The sequence below is a fragment of the Solanum lycopersicum genome, chromosome 1 (genome assembly GCF_036512215.1).
Source record: "Solanum lycopersicum chromosome 1, SLM_r2.1".
NCBI lineage: Eukaryota > Viridiplantae > Streptophyta > Magnoliopsida > Solanales > Solanaceae > Solanum > Solanum lycopersicum.
The window spans coordinates 81,742,711-81,758,418 of NC_090800.1; the positions used below are offsets into that span (position 1 = coordinate 81,742,711).

The window sequence follows — 15,708 nt, forward strand, 5'->3', positions numbered from 1 at the left end:
TTCCTATCACAACTTCTTTATTCACAAACTACAAAGTAGGGGTCTTCATAGTTTTAAAAAAAATACTAGAATTTTAAAAAGAAGCTAGAGAAAGTTTGATGATCAGAAAATCGTATATTTAATCACGATATTTTTAATTTATTTGGATGATTGAAGGTTATTTTTTCGAAATTTCATATAAATTTTTTATATTAAAAAAATATTTACTATTTATAACAATAATATTTTCTATTGGACTATAATATAATTTTAGTATATAGAGAACATTAATAATATATTGTGTCAATTTCTTGACAAACAAACCTAGTAAATTTTAAAACACTTATAATATATTTATATTTAATACATAATTTAATTTTAATATATATTAATATACTTTTTTATAATATTACAACGTATAATATACCTGATAAATAATATTGTTAAAATCAATAATATTAAAAATAAGATTTTTTGAACCTTTTTTCCTTCGTTATATGCAAACCGCAAAATGTTGAATTATTACTTTGCAGGGAAAAGAGTTCTATATCCCGGCCATCTCCTCCCGTCGGTACAGTACGACCTCCGGCGTCGGCAGAAGAAGTAACTCTCTTACGCGGCCTCTGTAAGGCATGCCGGGTCCAACAATGGAATCAGAATTTCCAGTGGAGCCACAATCGCTGAAGAAGCTAAGCTTCAAGTCCCTTAAACGATCTCTTGACTTATTTTCACCTATCCATGGCCATTTCCCTCTTCCTGACCCTGAAAGGTATTCCTTAAAATCTAATTGAAAGTACAATGTCAATTACCCTTTTTTGTTCTCTAGTCCCGCCGCTGTTTGGAATCCCTAATTAGTTGGGGTTGCCCTAATTTTCGTTTTCTTCAATATAATTGCTTTATCTGATTATTTACTTTTTTTTAATCCCTTTGTGCAGCAAGAAAGTTCGAACGAGCTATAAGGTCAGTAGTCATGCTGATTTTTTGTAAAGATTGTAATTTCCCTGCTAGGTTGATAAGAAAGGAAGAAGTTCAATACTAGATTAGTGGGCTTGCTTTACAAGTTGTAGGGCATTTTGTTATTCTTCAGTATCTTCTATCTTATTTCTTTTGGGATTCAAACCAAACTGACCAAACTGATGGGTTTTGAATGTTACAGCTAAATGTCGAGTATGGAGGTATAAAAGGCTCAGCGGCTGAACCTAATGCCAAAGCGGGTGTGCAGCATCAGGCTCAACCAGCTTCTGCACCTTCCAATACCCTTGCTCTTCCAGGTATTCCATATATCCAAAATACTTTCTTGTCACAGATTGAATAGGAGAGCTAACCCAAAAAACTGACTATTTGATGGGTGAGTCATTCAGTCTATAAGACCTTCAATTCATTCATTATACTTCCATCGTGACACACTTATCATCAAGAATTTTCACAATGACCTGCAATCCTCTTTTACCTTCCATATTGTGAATGGATTACTGAAATTCTTCCTGTAATTAACCTGCTTGCCAGTTTCTTCGAGTAGAAGGGAGAAATAGAAATCATGAAGGAAAATGTATAATTGTAGCAATATATGTGCAAAACTTGATCAGCAGTATCTTCTCGTGAAAATTCTCACGAGTTCACATTGTGCATTGCTACTTGTTAGCATTATGAATTTGTAGTTGAGTAAAGAAAGATTGCTAGAATTATTAAAGTATGCATTTTGGAGCGTGTTAACGAGAGAGAAACATATTATGAGAAACCACAACTTTGAACTTTGGGGCATCATCATAGCTTTGGTTTGTTGAGGACTATTTGATCTGAGATTGAATGGGTTGGTGTGAATTTCTGCAAATTGACAATATAGTCTTTGTTTTCTAATGGACAAATAATGCTGGAATTTTGAACCTGCCATAGTGAATTATATTTCTGAATTATCGGTTTCTTTTCCCTCTCAGTTGTGATATACATTTAGCTTTTCTTGCCAGGTCCTGAAAATACAAGAGACGAGAAAACCGGAAATGAACTGGCTCTTGGTCCATCCATACCAGGGAATGGCCCGTAAGTACTTTATGTTCCTTCTTTAGACACTCACATGCAACCCACATAAATCTTGGTGGGTTTTTTCATTTGGAGGATATGATGTTGGCAGGGACGGATTGGCTTTTCAATACTTAATTTATGCTTGCAATATTATGGGATTGTTTTGCAGGACTGATGTTAGGTTCTCAGGGAAAAGCAATGCTGTTGTTCCTTCTCACAGTTCATCTGAAAGGTAGTTAAGCATGTCTTTCTTTAGTATTATATTTCTCTATATTAAATGAAATATTGGCTGTTTTTTTAAATGTCATAGCTATTTTTGTGGTGTAATGACTTTGTCTACTAGGCCTTTTTTCACATCACCCCCCAACATAGGACTCTGGTAGTTTACAAATTTGGGTAATAAACTTGGACATGGTATAATATAGCCCTCTTGGGAACTTATTCGGACCCTGTAAATAGCTATGGGGAAGTGTTTAGAAACCACTCAATTAGTTATTTTGCTATTTCCTGTGCCAAAGCAAGAGACTAGGAGTATCAAGATTCAATACGAGAGTGGATGTAGTAAACATGATATGATTTTGTTTGTTATTTAGCTCTATTGGCTTTTTCTCTTTCAGAAAAGTAGCATTCTTTTGTAATTTATTCAGATATGGTGCATCTTAAACGCAATATTCTGTGAAGTGGATAAACTTCTGCCATGGGTATTTACAAGGCTTCATGTTTTAAGCTCAGACCCCTCCAAAAAGAAGGCTTCAAACTTATAAGCAATCTTATAGAGTTTACCCATAAACTTGAGTTCAGGGGTTAGTTTCATGTGATGTCCGGCTATCGTCATTAATAATTAGTCGTCATGTTATGAGATGTTATAGACACTTAAGTGGTGCCCTGTAACTATCTGATGTTGTGCTTATAATATTTTAGGATGGCCAATTTCCAGTATAAAGTATCATTTCAAAACATATTATGTATGAATATATGGTCATGCCCGAATAATGTGTTTGTCGAAATACTAGAGGAAGAGAACTACATAAAACTAGATGAATGAATGTGTCAAACGTTAACAGTGCCTCAACAACATCCATGCATGTGTTTTTTCTTTTTCTTTTTCTTTTCTTAACAAAGTCGGCTCTCTAATCAATCAACCAAGACCACACCCTTGGTTGTGTGTTTTTTCTTCTTAACAAAATTGGCTTTCTAATCAATCTACCAAGTCAAAACTGCAAAAGATTTTTTTTTTGAGAATTAACTGCAAAAGAATTTTCTTCCTAAAGCCAATCATATGCAGTGCTTATGCAATGAATTCTTTACTTTTGATTCCCTCCAGAAATTTGTCAACTGCTGCAATCATGGAAAGAATTCCAAGCAGATGGCCTCGTCCAATATGGCGTGCTCCATGGAAAAATTACCGGGTAAGACAATTCTGTTGTTTTAGTAACTCGGCATTATTGTACACCGAATAAAGCCTAGGGCTGTGTGTCTATGTTTTGGTTTCTAGTAAATTTATTATCATTCCAAGTTTTCATGTAGTGGTTTCAATTATTCTTTAGCACCTGACTCCAGTTAATATAATCTCCCCCTCTGAGAAGGTCAGTGTGTGTGGATCAATTTTACCTTCTTACTATTATCATTTAGTTATTGTTTTAGACTTTTAGTCCTCAAATATGGTTGTAACCATGTCAAATATCTAGTGGAGGGTATGAAGCTACACTTAACATCTTAAATTTTACCTCCCTTACGTTTTGTACTTATGACCTGCTTTTAGATTACAAAATTTCTTCGCTTATAAGTTCAATATTTTTACTTTTCTGTAAATTTTGAGTGTTTAAAACTGTAGAGCCTCTTTACTGGGATTAATTTGTCAACTTATTAAATGTTGATCTCTAGGAAGATTTGTCTTCCAGGTTCCGATACTCTGCAGTCTGGTCAAAAGAGCAAGATAGTGGGTGGCTTCATAACAATTAAACATATATTAATTTAAATCACGAGACCTCTTTTTATGTACTAGTCCCATAAAGGATAAACTCTACATATGGGTTTATTTCATTCAAAAGACTGTCAATAATTCATTTTATTATTTTATACTTCACCTGGACTATTTTTGTTGTTCAGTCTTCAATGTGTCATGGCATATCATAGGTCTAACTTCTAACTTCTAACTTCTAATGCATGACTTTTTAAAATTGTGTAGGTTATCAGTGGCCATTTGGGATGGGTGAGGTCTGTCGCAGTGGATCCTAGTAATACTTGGTTTTGTACAGGATCAGCAGATCGCACTATCAAGGTATAACATTGTATCCGGAAAATTCTATTACCAAAAAGGGAATAAACCTGTTAGTGTGTCTTTGGAAGTGTCTTTCTTTTTTGGGTGTGTGTGTGGGTGGGTGGGTGGAAGTGGTCAAGAATCCAGTTTTTGCAGATATGAAACTATTCTCTTTTTTTTTCCTGTGGACCATAATTTTTAATTTAAAAGCTGCTGTAATATTGGATTTAAGGTGTATATGCCAGAACATACTGCTGATATTTTGAACTGTTGGAAGGGGGTGGGGGGGCAAGACCCGAAACAGATGGTGTCTGTAGTGTGTCTGGTGGGCTATTTGGAGATAAAGGAAGCTCAGGTGTCATGAGAATATTATTAACACTATTCAGAAAGTTGAACAAAATTGCATTAACATGTTGCATTTTTTGGTGTAAAGAAACTGATATAGAAAAAGTAGAACAGTTGGTATATTCCTAGGATCTATGTAATTATGGATATAGCTTGTAACTTTTTGGAGGTAGCCAGCATACCCTTAATGCTTTATAATACAACTTTATCTTTATCAAAAAAATAATAATATTGGATTTAAGGTGTAATGGCTCCTGGATTGTAGCCCACACCATTTCAGCTTGTGCACCTTTGACTAGTTCTAGTTCTACCAGCTCCAATCTAAAATAGAAAAAGAAAATTGAAACATTATTGCTGGTACCAGAATTTTATTCTGAGAGTGATAACTGTACTGTTTGTTCTCTCCAAGTTCAGGTGAAACTTAATGTATATTTATGCAGTTTTTATTTGAATGCGGCCTGGATTTTGACTTTGCATAAAAAAGAATTATGGTATGCACAGCCAGCAATGAAGATGATTTAGTTGTGATTATATACTATCTACCTATTACTACCATTTCTGATCACGAGTCTTGAAAATCTTGGAGGTTAGTTGGAATATCTGTGTGTGACTTGATATAAGGCTCTAGAGTTGGTACTCGAGCCAAAGTTGCATTACTACAGTCCTATGTTATTGAAAGCATTAATTTAGTTAAATAATGGCAGTTGATGAGAACACCTCTGCTCTTTGCCTGTGTCTTTGTTAGAGTGGTGGAAATTTTGTACCAGTTTTCATTTTCATATATAGATGGCTACGCATACATTAGGCATTTGTAATCGGTTGTCCATCATGCACTAAGTATATCTTCTTTTTTTCTGCGATGGTACAAGATATGGGATTTAGCAAGTGGAAGACTGAAGCTCACTTTAACAGGGCACATTGAACAAGTCCGAGGTTTGTTGTCCAGAACTTCTATTTGTTCAGAAATATGATCAAATATTATAACATGCCTGAGGATTTGAGTTCTAACCTAAGATATAGACCAGTGACCATAGGAGTCTCCTTGCAGGCCTTGCTGTTAGTAATAAACACACATACATGTTCTCTGCTGGTGATGATAAGCTAGTTAAATGCTGGGACCTGGAACAAAATAAGGTAATTATGACAGTGCTGAATGCCATTCACAACTCAGGTCAATGTTTCTTTTTGGGTACATTTGGCTTATCTGTATTTTCAGGTGATCCGCTCCTATCATGGCCACCTCAGCGGTGTTTATTGCTTGGCTCTTCATCCAACCATTGACATCTTGTTCACCGGGGGTCGTGATTCTGTCTGCCGGGTACAATATTGATGCATTTTCTCTTGAGGAATAGCAGATCCTAGTACTGAAGCTTTTAGTAGTTTTCTCATTTTGTACTTCCTATGTCAACACTGGTTTACTTCTGACTTCTATTAAAATTTTATCACGATTTCAGGTTTGGGATATTCGTAGCAAAATGCAAATTCATGCTTTATCTGGACATGACAATACTGTTTGTTCTGTTTTTACCAGGCCGATGGTAAGGATTCCTTTACAGTTGGGTCTAATGTTAACTCTGTCTTATTATTTTAAGCATGAGATAATACTGCTTCTTAAGAGGTACAATAGTGTGGAGATTAATTCACGACTGGAAGCTTAAAAAATCTAGATGTAGTAGCAATTTGATCCTGATTTGAAACCATAGTTTGGTTAAAGAAAATCCTAAATTAGTGGAGTCTTATCTAAAGATTGGACTACCAGACAATCTGATCAAAAAGTAAAAAAAATGGATTACCAGATTACTACTCTACTCACACACTCACTAGTGGATCAATTGACTGACTAGACTGAGACAATAACAATAACTAAAGGAAGTAGCACAAATCACAAGAGTGAACTTCATACAACATTGGAAAATAGAACTCAAAGCTCCTACCAGTGCAGGAACCAATCATACTCAAAGAGGAGCTTGATTCTAGTATTTGGGTATTTAGGTCATTTGCCAAAAATATTTGTCAAATAATGACAAATTGTATGGACAAATACTATTTGCCAAATTTTACTGGGGAAATCTATGGCCAAATGGGTCCTAAGTTGTCTACACCACTACCTAATGTTTTTCTTATAAGAGAACATCTCATTAACTTTTTGTTTGAAGAAAAAATAAAGAGATTAAATTTGTGTTGTCTAAAAATGGGGAAAAAGGAGGGTAGGGCTGCAATTTGTAAAATCCAAGGGAAACATATAGAAGTTAAAAACACTTTGGCTGACCTTTTGTTGGAAACAAAAAAACATGTCTTGGGTTGTTATTTTTTTTTGGTGCTATTTAAACAATAAAACAATATGGGTTTCTGGATCAAAATACTTTGTTTGAAAATAAAAAATGCTCAACTGTAATGGTGGTGGGCTGTTAATCATATGGAATGTCTGAAGTGTTTCATTAAAAGATTTATGTGATTTTATGCTAAAATCTGTACGAGTACAAGATTCAAATGACCTATTCTGGATACTTTCTATTTTAACCCCTAATTTGGCAGCCGAATATTTCTTGATATGGAGATTCACATAGTATTAACAGGGTACAGACTGCCCATGCAAATGGATGCACCTTCATGAGACAGTTAAACCTTAGCAACTACTACTGCATCCATGTATCTGTTCTTTGTAGAAGTGGTTTTTGTATGATTAGAACAATTAGGGTATGAAGCAAAGAACTCCCGGGTCTACTAAAAACATTACACAAGGTGTCTCATTTTTATGATGTCTTAATCATATGTTAACAACTCTTTCATAGTTGCATTATTGCCTATACTTAACAATCAGATTTCATGATGGGGAATTTTGTTTCAGGATCCACAGGTTATAACTGGCTCTCATGACAGTACCATTAAGTTCTGGGACCTTAGATATGGTAACGAGGATTTCTTTACTGGATTTTATGGTCTATTTATTATTACAATGGTTTCAGTTTCTAATTTCCTATGATTATTAATTTTCCTTGTCTGGCAGGTAAGACAATGGCAACTCTCACACATCACAAGAAATCTGTTCGAGCTATGGCTCAGCATCCTACAGAGTATGTTTACACGACAGATGCTCTGTTATTTTCTTGATTCCCTAACTTCTCCTCGGAGTACACTATTAATTGTTACTTTCATTTTCTTGCAGGGATTGTTTTGCTTCTGCATCAGCAGACAACATAAAAAAGTTCAGTCTTCCAAAAGGAGAATTTATGCACAACATGCTGTAAGTCTCATGATATGCCATAAAACCTTGACATCATCCACATCTTAATATATCTTTAATCATATTGAGTTATACCATTTTCATAGTAAATTTGAATCTAAAGTAATGTCGACATATTTTTCCCAGTTCCCAACAGAAAACCATAGTCAACGCGATGGCAATTAATAATGACGGTGTAATGGTCACTGGAGGTGAGAAGTAGTTAATGTCACCACCCCATTCACCCATTCCACTCATTTTTTGTTCTGCCTCTTCTCCACTTCCCTCCCTTTTGTTCTTAAGCTGGAGGTCAATGATGTACTGCTGATGCATTGTGCATCTCCTTGTGTAGGTGACAATGGAAGCATGTGGTTTTGGGATTGGAAAAGCGGTCACAATTTCCAGCAATCTCAAACTATTGTTCAACCTGGTATGTGTATTGATAAGTTGATGTTTACTTTTACCAAGAGGAGCAAAAGGTTTATTCTATTCCTTGCTATGTTTCAGGGTCACTGGACAGTGAGGCTGGCATTTATGCCCTCACCTACGATGTAACCGGCTCAAGGCTGATCAGCTGTGAAGCTGATAAGACCATCAAGATGTGGAAAGAAGACGAAACTGCTACCCCAGAAACTCATCCTCTTCACTTTAAGCCTCCAAAAGACATTAGGCGTTTCTAGTTGTAATCGTAATTCAGAAAGCAACCCTTTGTAATACATACAAATCGAACTTCTTCTGTGCGTCGTTTCGGAGTAAGACTGACCCGATAAAAGCACCATGTCCAGAGTAGTTCACTTGCCTCTTTGTATCCATCATTTACTTGTGTTTTTTATTTAGTGAAGGAGATTGATCTTTGATCCGCTTTGGCTGCTTTGCAAAGAGGTAACTCTTTATCCTTTTTCCTAATCAAAATACTTTTCTTTTTCGAAAAACAAAAATTATTTTTCTCGCATAAAAGGGAAAAAATTCAACATATTTTTCCAAAGTGATAAACTTAATATTTGTAAGTTTCCTTATTGTTTAATTACAAAAATAAAATGATATTTAACTCTATATAATATTTAATTCTTCGAATTTACCATAAATAGAAGGTTCTATTTTTTTCTTTAATATTTTGAATTTGAATTATTTGATAAGTAAGCTAATCAGGTAAGTTTTAGATTATACAAATCCTTTTTTGTTTCCAAAAAAAAACTATTTTTCTTACGTAGAAGGAAAAAGAATTTTTTTTTCAAAATCTCTATAAGTTACCAAAATTGGTAAGCTTAATATTCCATTTCCATGCAGGATACAAATTAGGATTATGACTATTATCAACCTATTTTTATCGATTTCTATCTTATACAACTTAATTAGTTACTAGAACATTCTTTTAACTCGATTTCCTTTCATAAAAGGGTAGAACAAAAAAATCAAAATATCTCTGCCATTATAATATCAAATTCTTTTATCGATCATACATTACTAGGGTTTTTCTTTCAGCTTGATCCATCCATTATTATACTTAATTGTTAAAATATAATGGTTGTTCTTGATCATCATCAACGTAAGAGGCAATCAGACTATTGTTTTTACCCAAATGAGAGGGAGGTTCTCAAGTATCTAGTTGGTTTTGTGACAGACGAGCCACTTCCTGGGCAACATCGATACATGCAGCGAGTTGATCTTTATGCGGAGAAGGAACCATGGGAGATTCTTGAGGGCAGTAACACCAACACAGGTTACTTCATTACACCATTGAAGAAAGAGAAGTCTCATCATACAAGATTTAAGAGAATTGTTGGGGAGGGTGGTACATGGAAGATACAAGACCCAGCCAAGAAAGTGTTGGATGAAAAAGGTAGACTTATGGGGTACGTACACCGTATGAAGTACACTCCAGCCACTAACAAAAAGGCAATAATCAAGGAGTTATTCGGGGAGTGGTTGATGATGGAATACTCTTTATATGATCGGTACGTTACTAATATGAAGAAGAAAGTTGTACATAAGGATTTCGTAATTTGTATGATTAAGAAGAAGAAGAAGAAGAAGAAGAAACAAGGATGTGATGATGGTAAGAAAAAAGATGAGAATATCATGAATGAGGTTGAAGTTAATGAATTAATCGATTCGGTTATGGAAGAACTAGAAGAGATTGATGATGATAATAGAGAGGTGGATGTTGGGGATGATTTTCTTGCTGCATTGGAGGATGACCGTTTGAATTCAGAAGAAAATGAAATATCAAAGATTGATGCAAACAATATCAATCTTGATGAATATGACTTTGTGATATAGTTAGCTACTTAAAATTTTTTGATACAGTACTCTTATATGATAGTTTATAATCAAGCACTATGTGACATTTTATATTTCTCTCTCAAATTGTGCTAGCTTGTTAAATAAGATCTTTTAGCTCATAACTTTTTTTCAATTGTTGGATGTACAAAATTTATTTATTTTGGTGAAATAGTCTGGTGGACTCTTATACTTGTATCAGTTCGTATTTTGAATCCTTATACTTACCCTTTTGTCATCTGGGCCCTTAAACTCATTAAACCACAATTTAACAAATCGCTCTAAAAAAATTGTTCACTCGCCTTAAGGTGTGTGAAGCCACACACCTTCGTCATCTTAAAGACACATAAGTTTGGTCAATGGTCAGGGAGATTTGTTAAATTGTGATTTATTGAGTTAAGGGTCCAAATGACAAAAGGGGTAAGTAAAAAGATTCAGAATACAAACGGATACAAGTGCAAAGGTTCACTAGACACTGGGTGTGAACCTTGAAAGCATTGCATGATTGTGTTCCAATATTCACGAGTTCATAAACTCTTACTACAATTTAAAAAGAAAAGAATTAAAACTGAAACCAGTGTTTGAATGAACCTAATAACTTTTTCGTAGATCATGTATTTATATTAGAAAATTAAATAAATATACGTATATTAACTTGTGAATGCACTAACAAAATTGAATGATGGCTTAGTGATAACCTGTAAGGAAGGGGTTGTGGAGTTGTGGTTTCAAACTCCACTATCATCAAATTTTGTTGTGATTTGTACTGCACATAACCATGTTAGGTTACCTGGTTCAAGAGGTAAAGGATGAAAGAATAAAACATGAGAAAAAATGATAATGTATATATATTAATAAAAGATAATTATGCACAAAATTTACAAACTTAATAGCATCTTCAAAGCCACAAGCAAAACAAGAGCAGTTTGCATATCATGGGTATTCTGGGCACATCACCATTATGTCCTCTTTCATGAATATGAACTAACAGAAATAGTGTATCAATGTATAGACTACACCCCACAGAAACCAAGGCAACCATGATTCTTTCTCTTCCAGTTTTGAAGACAGAGAACAAAGATACCGAACAAGAAGAGGTATTCGGTATTCATATCACCACTTTTGGTTGCTGAAAAGCACAACTGACACAGATCATACAGAGATATTTGTCTGTTAAGATATTTGCAATGCTAATGTGATAGTTTCCTGCTACAACATATGTAATGTCAAAGAACCATGAAAAGTAAAATGCAAATTTGAATAACGGAATCACATAAATTTAAAAAATGAAATCGCAAAACGGAATCTATTTGGCAAACCAGACATTAAACAAAATAACAGAAAGAACTATAATTTTCTAATGTACCTTGATAGTTTGATGACATAATGTCAAAGTTCTCCAACACACATTGCTCTTGTAATGAGGGAAAATCTGCAACTGGGCAATGTCAGGATAAGTCTTTTTCTTCTGAAGAGGCTAAGTTGTTGGGGAGAAGGAAGAAGAGGGACATTTCGGGTTGTAGGTGTGGCAGCTTTAGACTCTTCTATGGATTCTCTGAACTTGCAACCTCAAGAACAGTGGATTCTTGGATATTAAAGTATAACTTAGTTACGCTATTTGAAAATCCACAAACATTATCTCAACTTCAGCTTCAGCTTCAAATGATCTTTTCATTTGACTCAAATATTGTCCATCATTTTCCCAAATATTTGAGTCAAGGAAGGAACTGTCAAAGCAATCATAAAACAAAGCCCTTTGGTCTTTCTCGCCGGAGTTTGTGCATGTGTAGTAACATTCCCTCATCTCAGGAGATATTAGAAGGCATGGTTCTTCAGTAGGGATTAGAGAGAAGTGTAATTTTTGTTGGTTCTTTCAAATTCCTGATTTGGAACTTGATGAACTCATTGAAAATGGTGCTTGGATCCACCATTTGTGACACCTTAGTTAAAGTACTGGATTAGCAATTAACAAGTTCATCACATGATCAAACGGAAGTGGAGATCATAATGCAGACATCTTTATTGTCAATTGAAATGCAACAACGGAAAGCAACATTATGTGTTTATCTTAAACATTTTCTAAAAAAACTTGAATGGATAAGACTCTAGTACAAAGCACAGTTAGTTCTACAACGTTGATAAGAGAAGCTTGATCTCACCATGGACCTTTCAGTATAGTTTGAAGTGGCATGAATAAAGTAGGACCGGTTCAGAAATCTAGTTCCCTCATTTAGGTGCAGGAATATAACTTTGATATGCTTGTAGACTTGTTGCAGCTTTCAGTGATAAGTGGAAAATAACCTTGTATGATCACCATCATCATAAAATCTTCCATCAACTTAGAAATATCCTTCCAGAAGAATACTTTCTCCTAAGTTCCTCGATGTTAAATTCTTCAGCTTTCGGTTTTGCTGCATATATTTGAAAGCCTCTTTATAACCTGCACCTAAAATTGGCAACACTTCCACAATAACCTTCTGAAACAAATTTTGTTCAAAACCCTCTTGCAGGATTTCCTCAAATTCTGCAGAGTTTCCTCTCAAATCCAGCATCACATTGCACAGTCCTTGACGCTTGCAATGTTCAAGGATAGCTGTTAAATTCATCCTATCGAAAACTACTGTCTCTATTCCTCTTTGACTTGCTTCAAGCTCCATAACAATATCCTCATCACTAAAGATTATAGTTTTAGATGATATCGCTGTAACGGCAGGGAGTTGTAGTGAACCTGAACTTTTTGCTAATACTATCTGAAGAGGTTGCTTTGCTCCTGGTTCTTTAGATGAAAGAACAGAATGCTTTGTTGACAGCAAGAAAGAAGAAACCACAACTGCATCATATTCTTGTAACAATTTTGAATAGTATCCACCAGACTCCGTGACTTCTGCACCCAGCTGATCCGAGAGACCACCATCAACTGAAAGAGAGTACCTGTTGTTAAAGATTAATTATTGGGTAATCGAGAAACTGATATACACACACTGAATGATGTGATCCTGAATCATGGTGTCACAATTTGCAATATTTGTGGAAAGATCAAATTTATACCTGAGTGTGACAAATGGCTTTCCGGTCAACATTTGATGTATATAAGCTTCATTAAGCTTCCTGCAGAGTTCTTCTTCAACACCTGTGATCACTTCAATACCTGCATCTCTTAATCTACTTACACCAGTTGAAGCTACAATAGGATTTGGATCCACCATCCCGACAACCACCTTTTTCACTTTGGCCTTGATTAATGCCTCAGTGCAAGGTGGAGTTCTTCCATAATGATTACATGGCTCCAAGCTCACAAAGGCTGTTGCTTTTTCTGCTAAATCACCAGCATCTCGGAGTGCATAAACCTACATTTACACTTCGTGTTTTAAGCATTTAGCACAATAAATTTTGCATACTCACTATATACAGCTCCTCATCAAACTAAAGTTACTTATAAAAGAGTTCCAACTCTTAGAAAACTCAGCACAGAAAAACTGCCAAGCTCCCTTCCCACTTCATGGGATCGAAGACGTGCCTTGTCACATATACATATTAATTTAATACTCTAATATTCAGGTTAAATATATTTGTTACCTCAAATCCCTAGTCTAATCGTTTATGTTCTTTGTGTTGTCAATTTGTATTTAAAGAATCTTAGTGATTTTAACAACCAGAATATGAAAAAACAGAAAGAAGATCAAGCCCACTGAATGCACAGTGTCCCTCTCTAGTATTCGAGGCTCCCATGATAGAATGATCTCAATCACCAGTGTATTGATACCTAAAACACTGGTGTCAGCGAGCCACTCAACGGCAATAAAGTACACTTAGAATACTAGATTTAGTAATAGCAGAAGAAGTCCAGAAATTGGTTCCTATTTAAAAATGAGAGGAAATCCCTCATTTTTATTGTGCCTTACCGGAAAGGTCACAAACCTTTAGAAAAGTCACAATCTTTCGGAAAGATCACAACCTTTCGTAAAAGATACAATTTCTCATAAAAGTCGCAACTCTTCATTTTTGATTCACACCTTTTAAAACCCAACACTTTCCTTATTAGAAAATTTACAACGAAATGGAGAAAGGCCAAAATATTGAGCTTAACTTGCAATCTAAGAGTAGTTGAACCATTTGAATTGTGCTTCCAAACCAAGAATTTTAACTTCAAAACTACTACCCAAACATGATTATAGTTGTCTCAGTTATATAATAAGTCATAAGCGCAAAATATCAATTCAAGAATGAAATCGAACAATAGCCAAATGAACCTCATTGTCAACTCACCTCAGCATGTGGCTGGCCAGCCTTAGGGTGAAAACCTTCACCTACAATCTTCCCATCCTTAACAATTACACACCCAACCATAGGATTAGGACTGGTATGCCCAACTGCTTTCCTTGCAATCTCCACACACCTTCTTATATAAAACCCATCATCATGCTCCACAGCCAACTCTCCACACCTGACATTAACCAAACGATCACCATTTCCCGAACTAGTCAGTGAAATAGACACCCTTTTGGTTGCAAGACGGAACCCATAATTTAGTCTCGAAGTAGTAACCGATTGCTCTGATTCATTTCCCAAATTAATTAGAGATATGGACAGCCTTTTGCTTGCATTACAAATCCCAAAATATGTCGCTGAAGGAGAAAGAAAATGAGCAGTTGAATAAGGTCTCTGTTTTGAAGGTGAGAGTGGGCAGCAGTACATTTTCACAAAAAAAAAATACCCAATTGGACAGTGATGCTTCTCAGTTGATAGAAGGAGGGACACTATACTCAAATCTGTATAAACAAATCACAAATATGACTTTTGAATCTTAGATTCTCAATGGCTCATACAAAGCAAACTGACCGTAAGTCCACTGGCAGCAATTGGCTGCAAAATCTGCTCCGGCGACTGGAGGAGTGAAGAAGCCACACAGATTCAGTCAAGAAAGAGAAATCCTCTCTGAGACATAAAATTCAATAAAGTAAACACATATCTATCATATTTTATGTGTATTATTACGATTATTACATGTAGAACATATGATTATATATTTATTTGAGTTTTATATAAATTTAAATATTTATTTATATGTATTTGAAGTTAAATAACATAAATATCTGATAAAATTAAGTTAAAAGACACATATACCATATCTATTATATCAATAATATAAAATAAAAGAGGCACGGTATAATATTAAAATTTTAATATCGTAATTTTGTTACAGATATACGTATCTATTATATCAAAAATATAAAATAAAAGAGGCACGAAGAAGTAGGGGTAGGCATGGTACAATATTAAAATTTTTAATTTCGATATTTTATAATATTATATTCGATAACCATAATTTGTTTGACTTCAACTTACCTAAATTTACAACTCTTCATGCAATTTATTTAGGCAAAAGAAAATGTCTGAGCCCGGGTTCGAACCGGGGACCTCTAGTGTGTGAGACTAGCGTGATAACCGACTACACCACCCAGACCTGCTTGTCAATATACAAATTTTTACTGTATATACTTTGTATTAAATAATGTGCTGCAAAATCAAAATTTTGCAAAGTCGATTTTTATTTTTGTATTTTGCTTTCCAATTTAAATACTTCCTCCGTTTAAAAAAGAAT

The 15,708-nt window shown here is 34.8% G+C and overlaps 3 protein-coding genes and 1 non-coding gene across 4 annotated transcripts; 2 read left to right on the forward strand and 2 right to left on the reverse strand.

Annotated features, from left to right (window-relative positions):
- Positions 1-292: 292 nt before the first annotated feature.
- Positions 293-8,683, forward strand: LOC101250160 (protein pleiotropic regulatory locus 1). Its single transcript, XM_004229844.5, has 17 exons — positions 293-748; positions 915-939; positions 1,136-1,250; positions 1,944-2,016; positions 2,168-2,230; positions 3,323-3,407; positions 4,187-4,279; positions 5,473-5,536; positions 5,652-5,737; positions 5,820-5,921; positions 6,058-6,141; positions 7,452-7,512; positions 7,611-7,677; positions 7,770-7,847; positions 7,974-8,038; positions 8,179-8,256; positions 8,334-8,683. Exons 1-17 carry the CDS (start codon positions 612-614, stop codon positions 8,504-8,506), a joined length of 1,449 nt encoding a protein of 482 aa, XP_004229892.2. The 5' UTR covers positions 293-611; the 3' UTR covers positions 8,507-8,683.
- Positions 8,684-9,347: 664 nt separating this feature from the next.
- Positions 9,348-10,106, forward strand: LOC101262060 (uncharacterized). Its single transcript, XM_019212759.2, has one exon. The coding sequence runs from the start codon at positions 9,348-9,350 to the stop codon at positions 10,104-10,106; it is 759 nt and encodes a 252-aa protein (XP_019068304.1).
- A 1,996-nt stretch (positions 10,107-12,102) lies between these two features.
- On the reverse strand, positions 12,103-15,129 carry LOC101263546 (riboflavin biosynthesis protein PYRD, chloroplastic). Its single transcript, XM_004229890.5, has 3 exons — positions 14,373-15,129; positions 13,155-13,453; positions 12,103-13,037 (listed from the first exon to the last, which is right to left on the reverse strand). Exons 1-3 carry the CDS (start codon positions 14,799-14,801, stop codon positions 12,446-12,448), a joined length of 1,320 nt encoding a protein of 439 aa, XP_004229938.1. The 5' UTR covers positions 14,802-15,129; the 3' UTR covers positions 12,103-12,445.
- A 367-nt stretch (positions 15,130-15,496) lies between these two features.
- Positions 15,497-15,570, reverse strand: TRNAV-CAC (transfer RNA valine (anticodon CAC)). Its single transcript has one exon. It is a non-coding gene; the product is annotated as a tRNA-Val (tRNA).
- Positions 15,571-15,708: the final 138 nt, after the last annotated feature.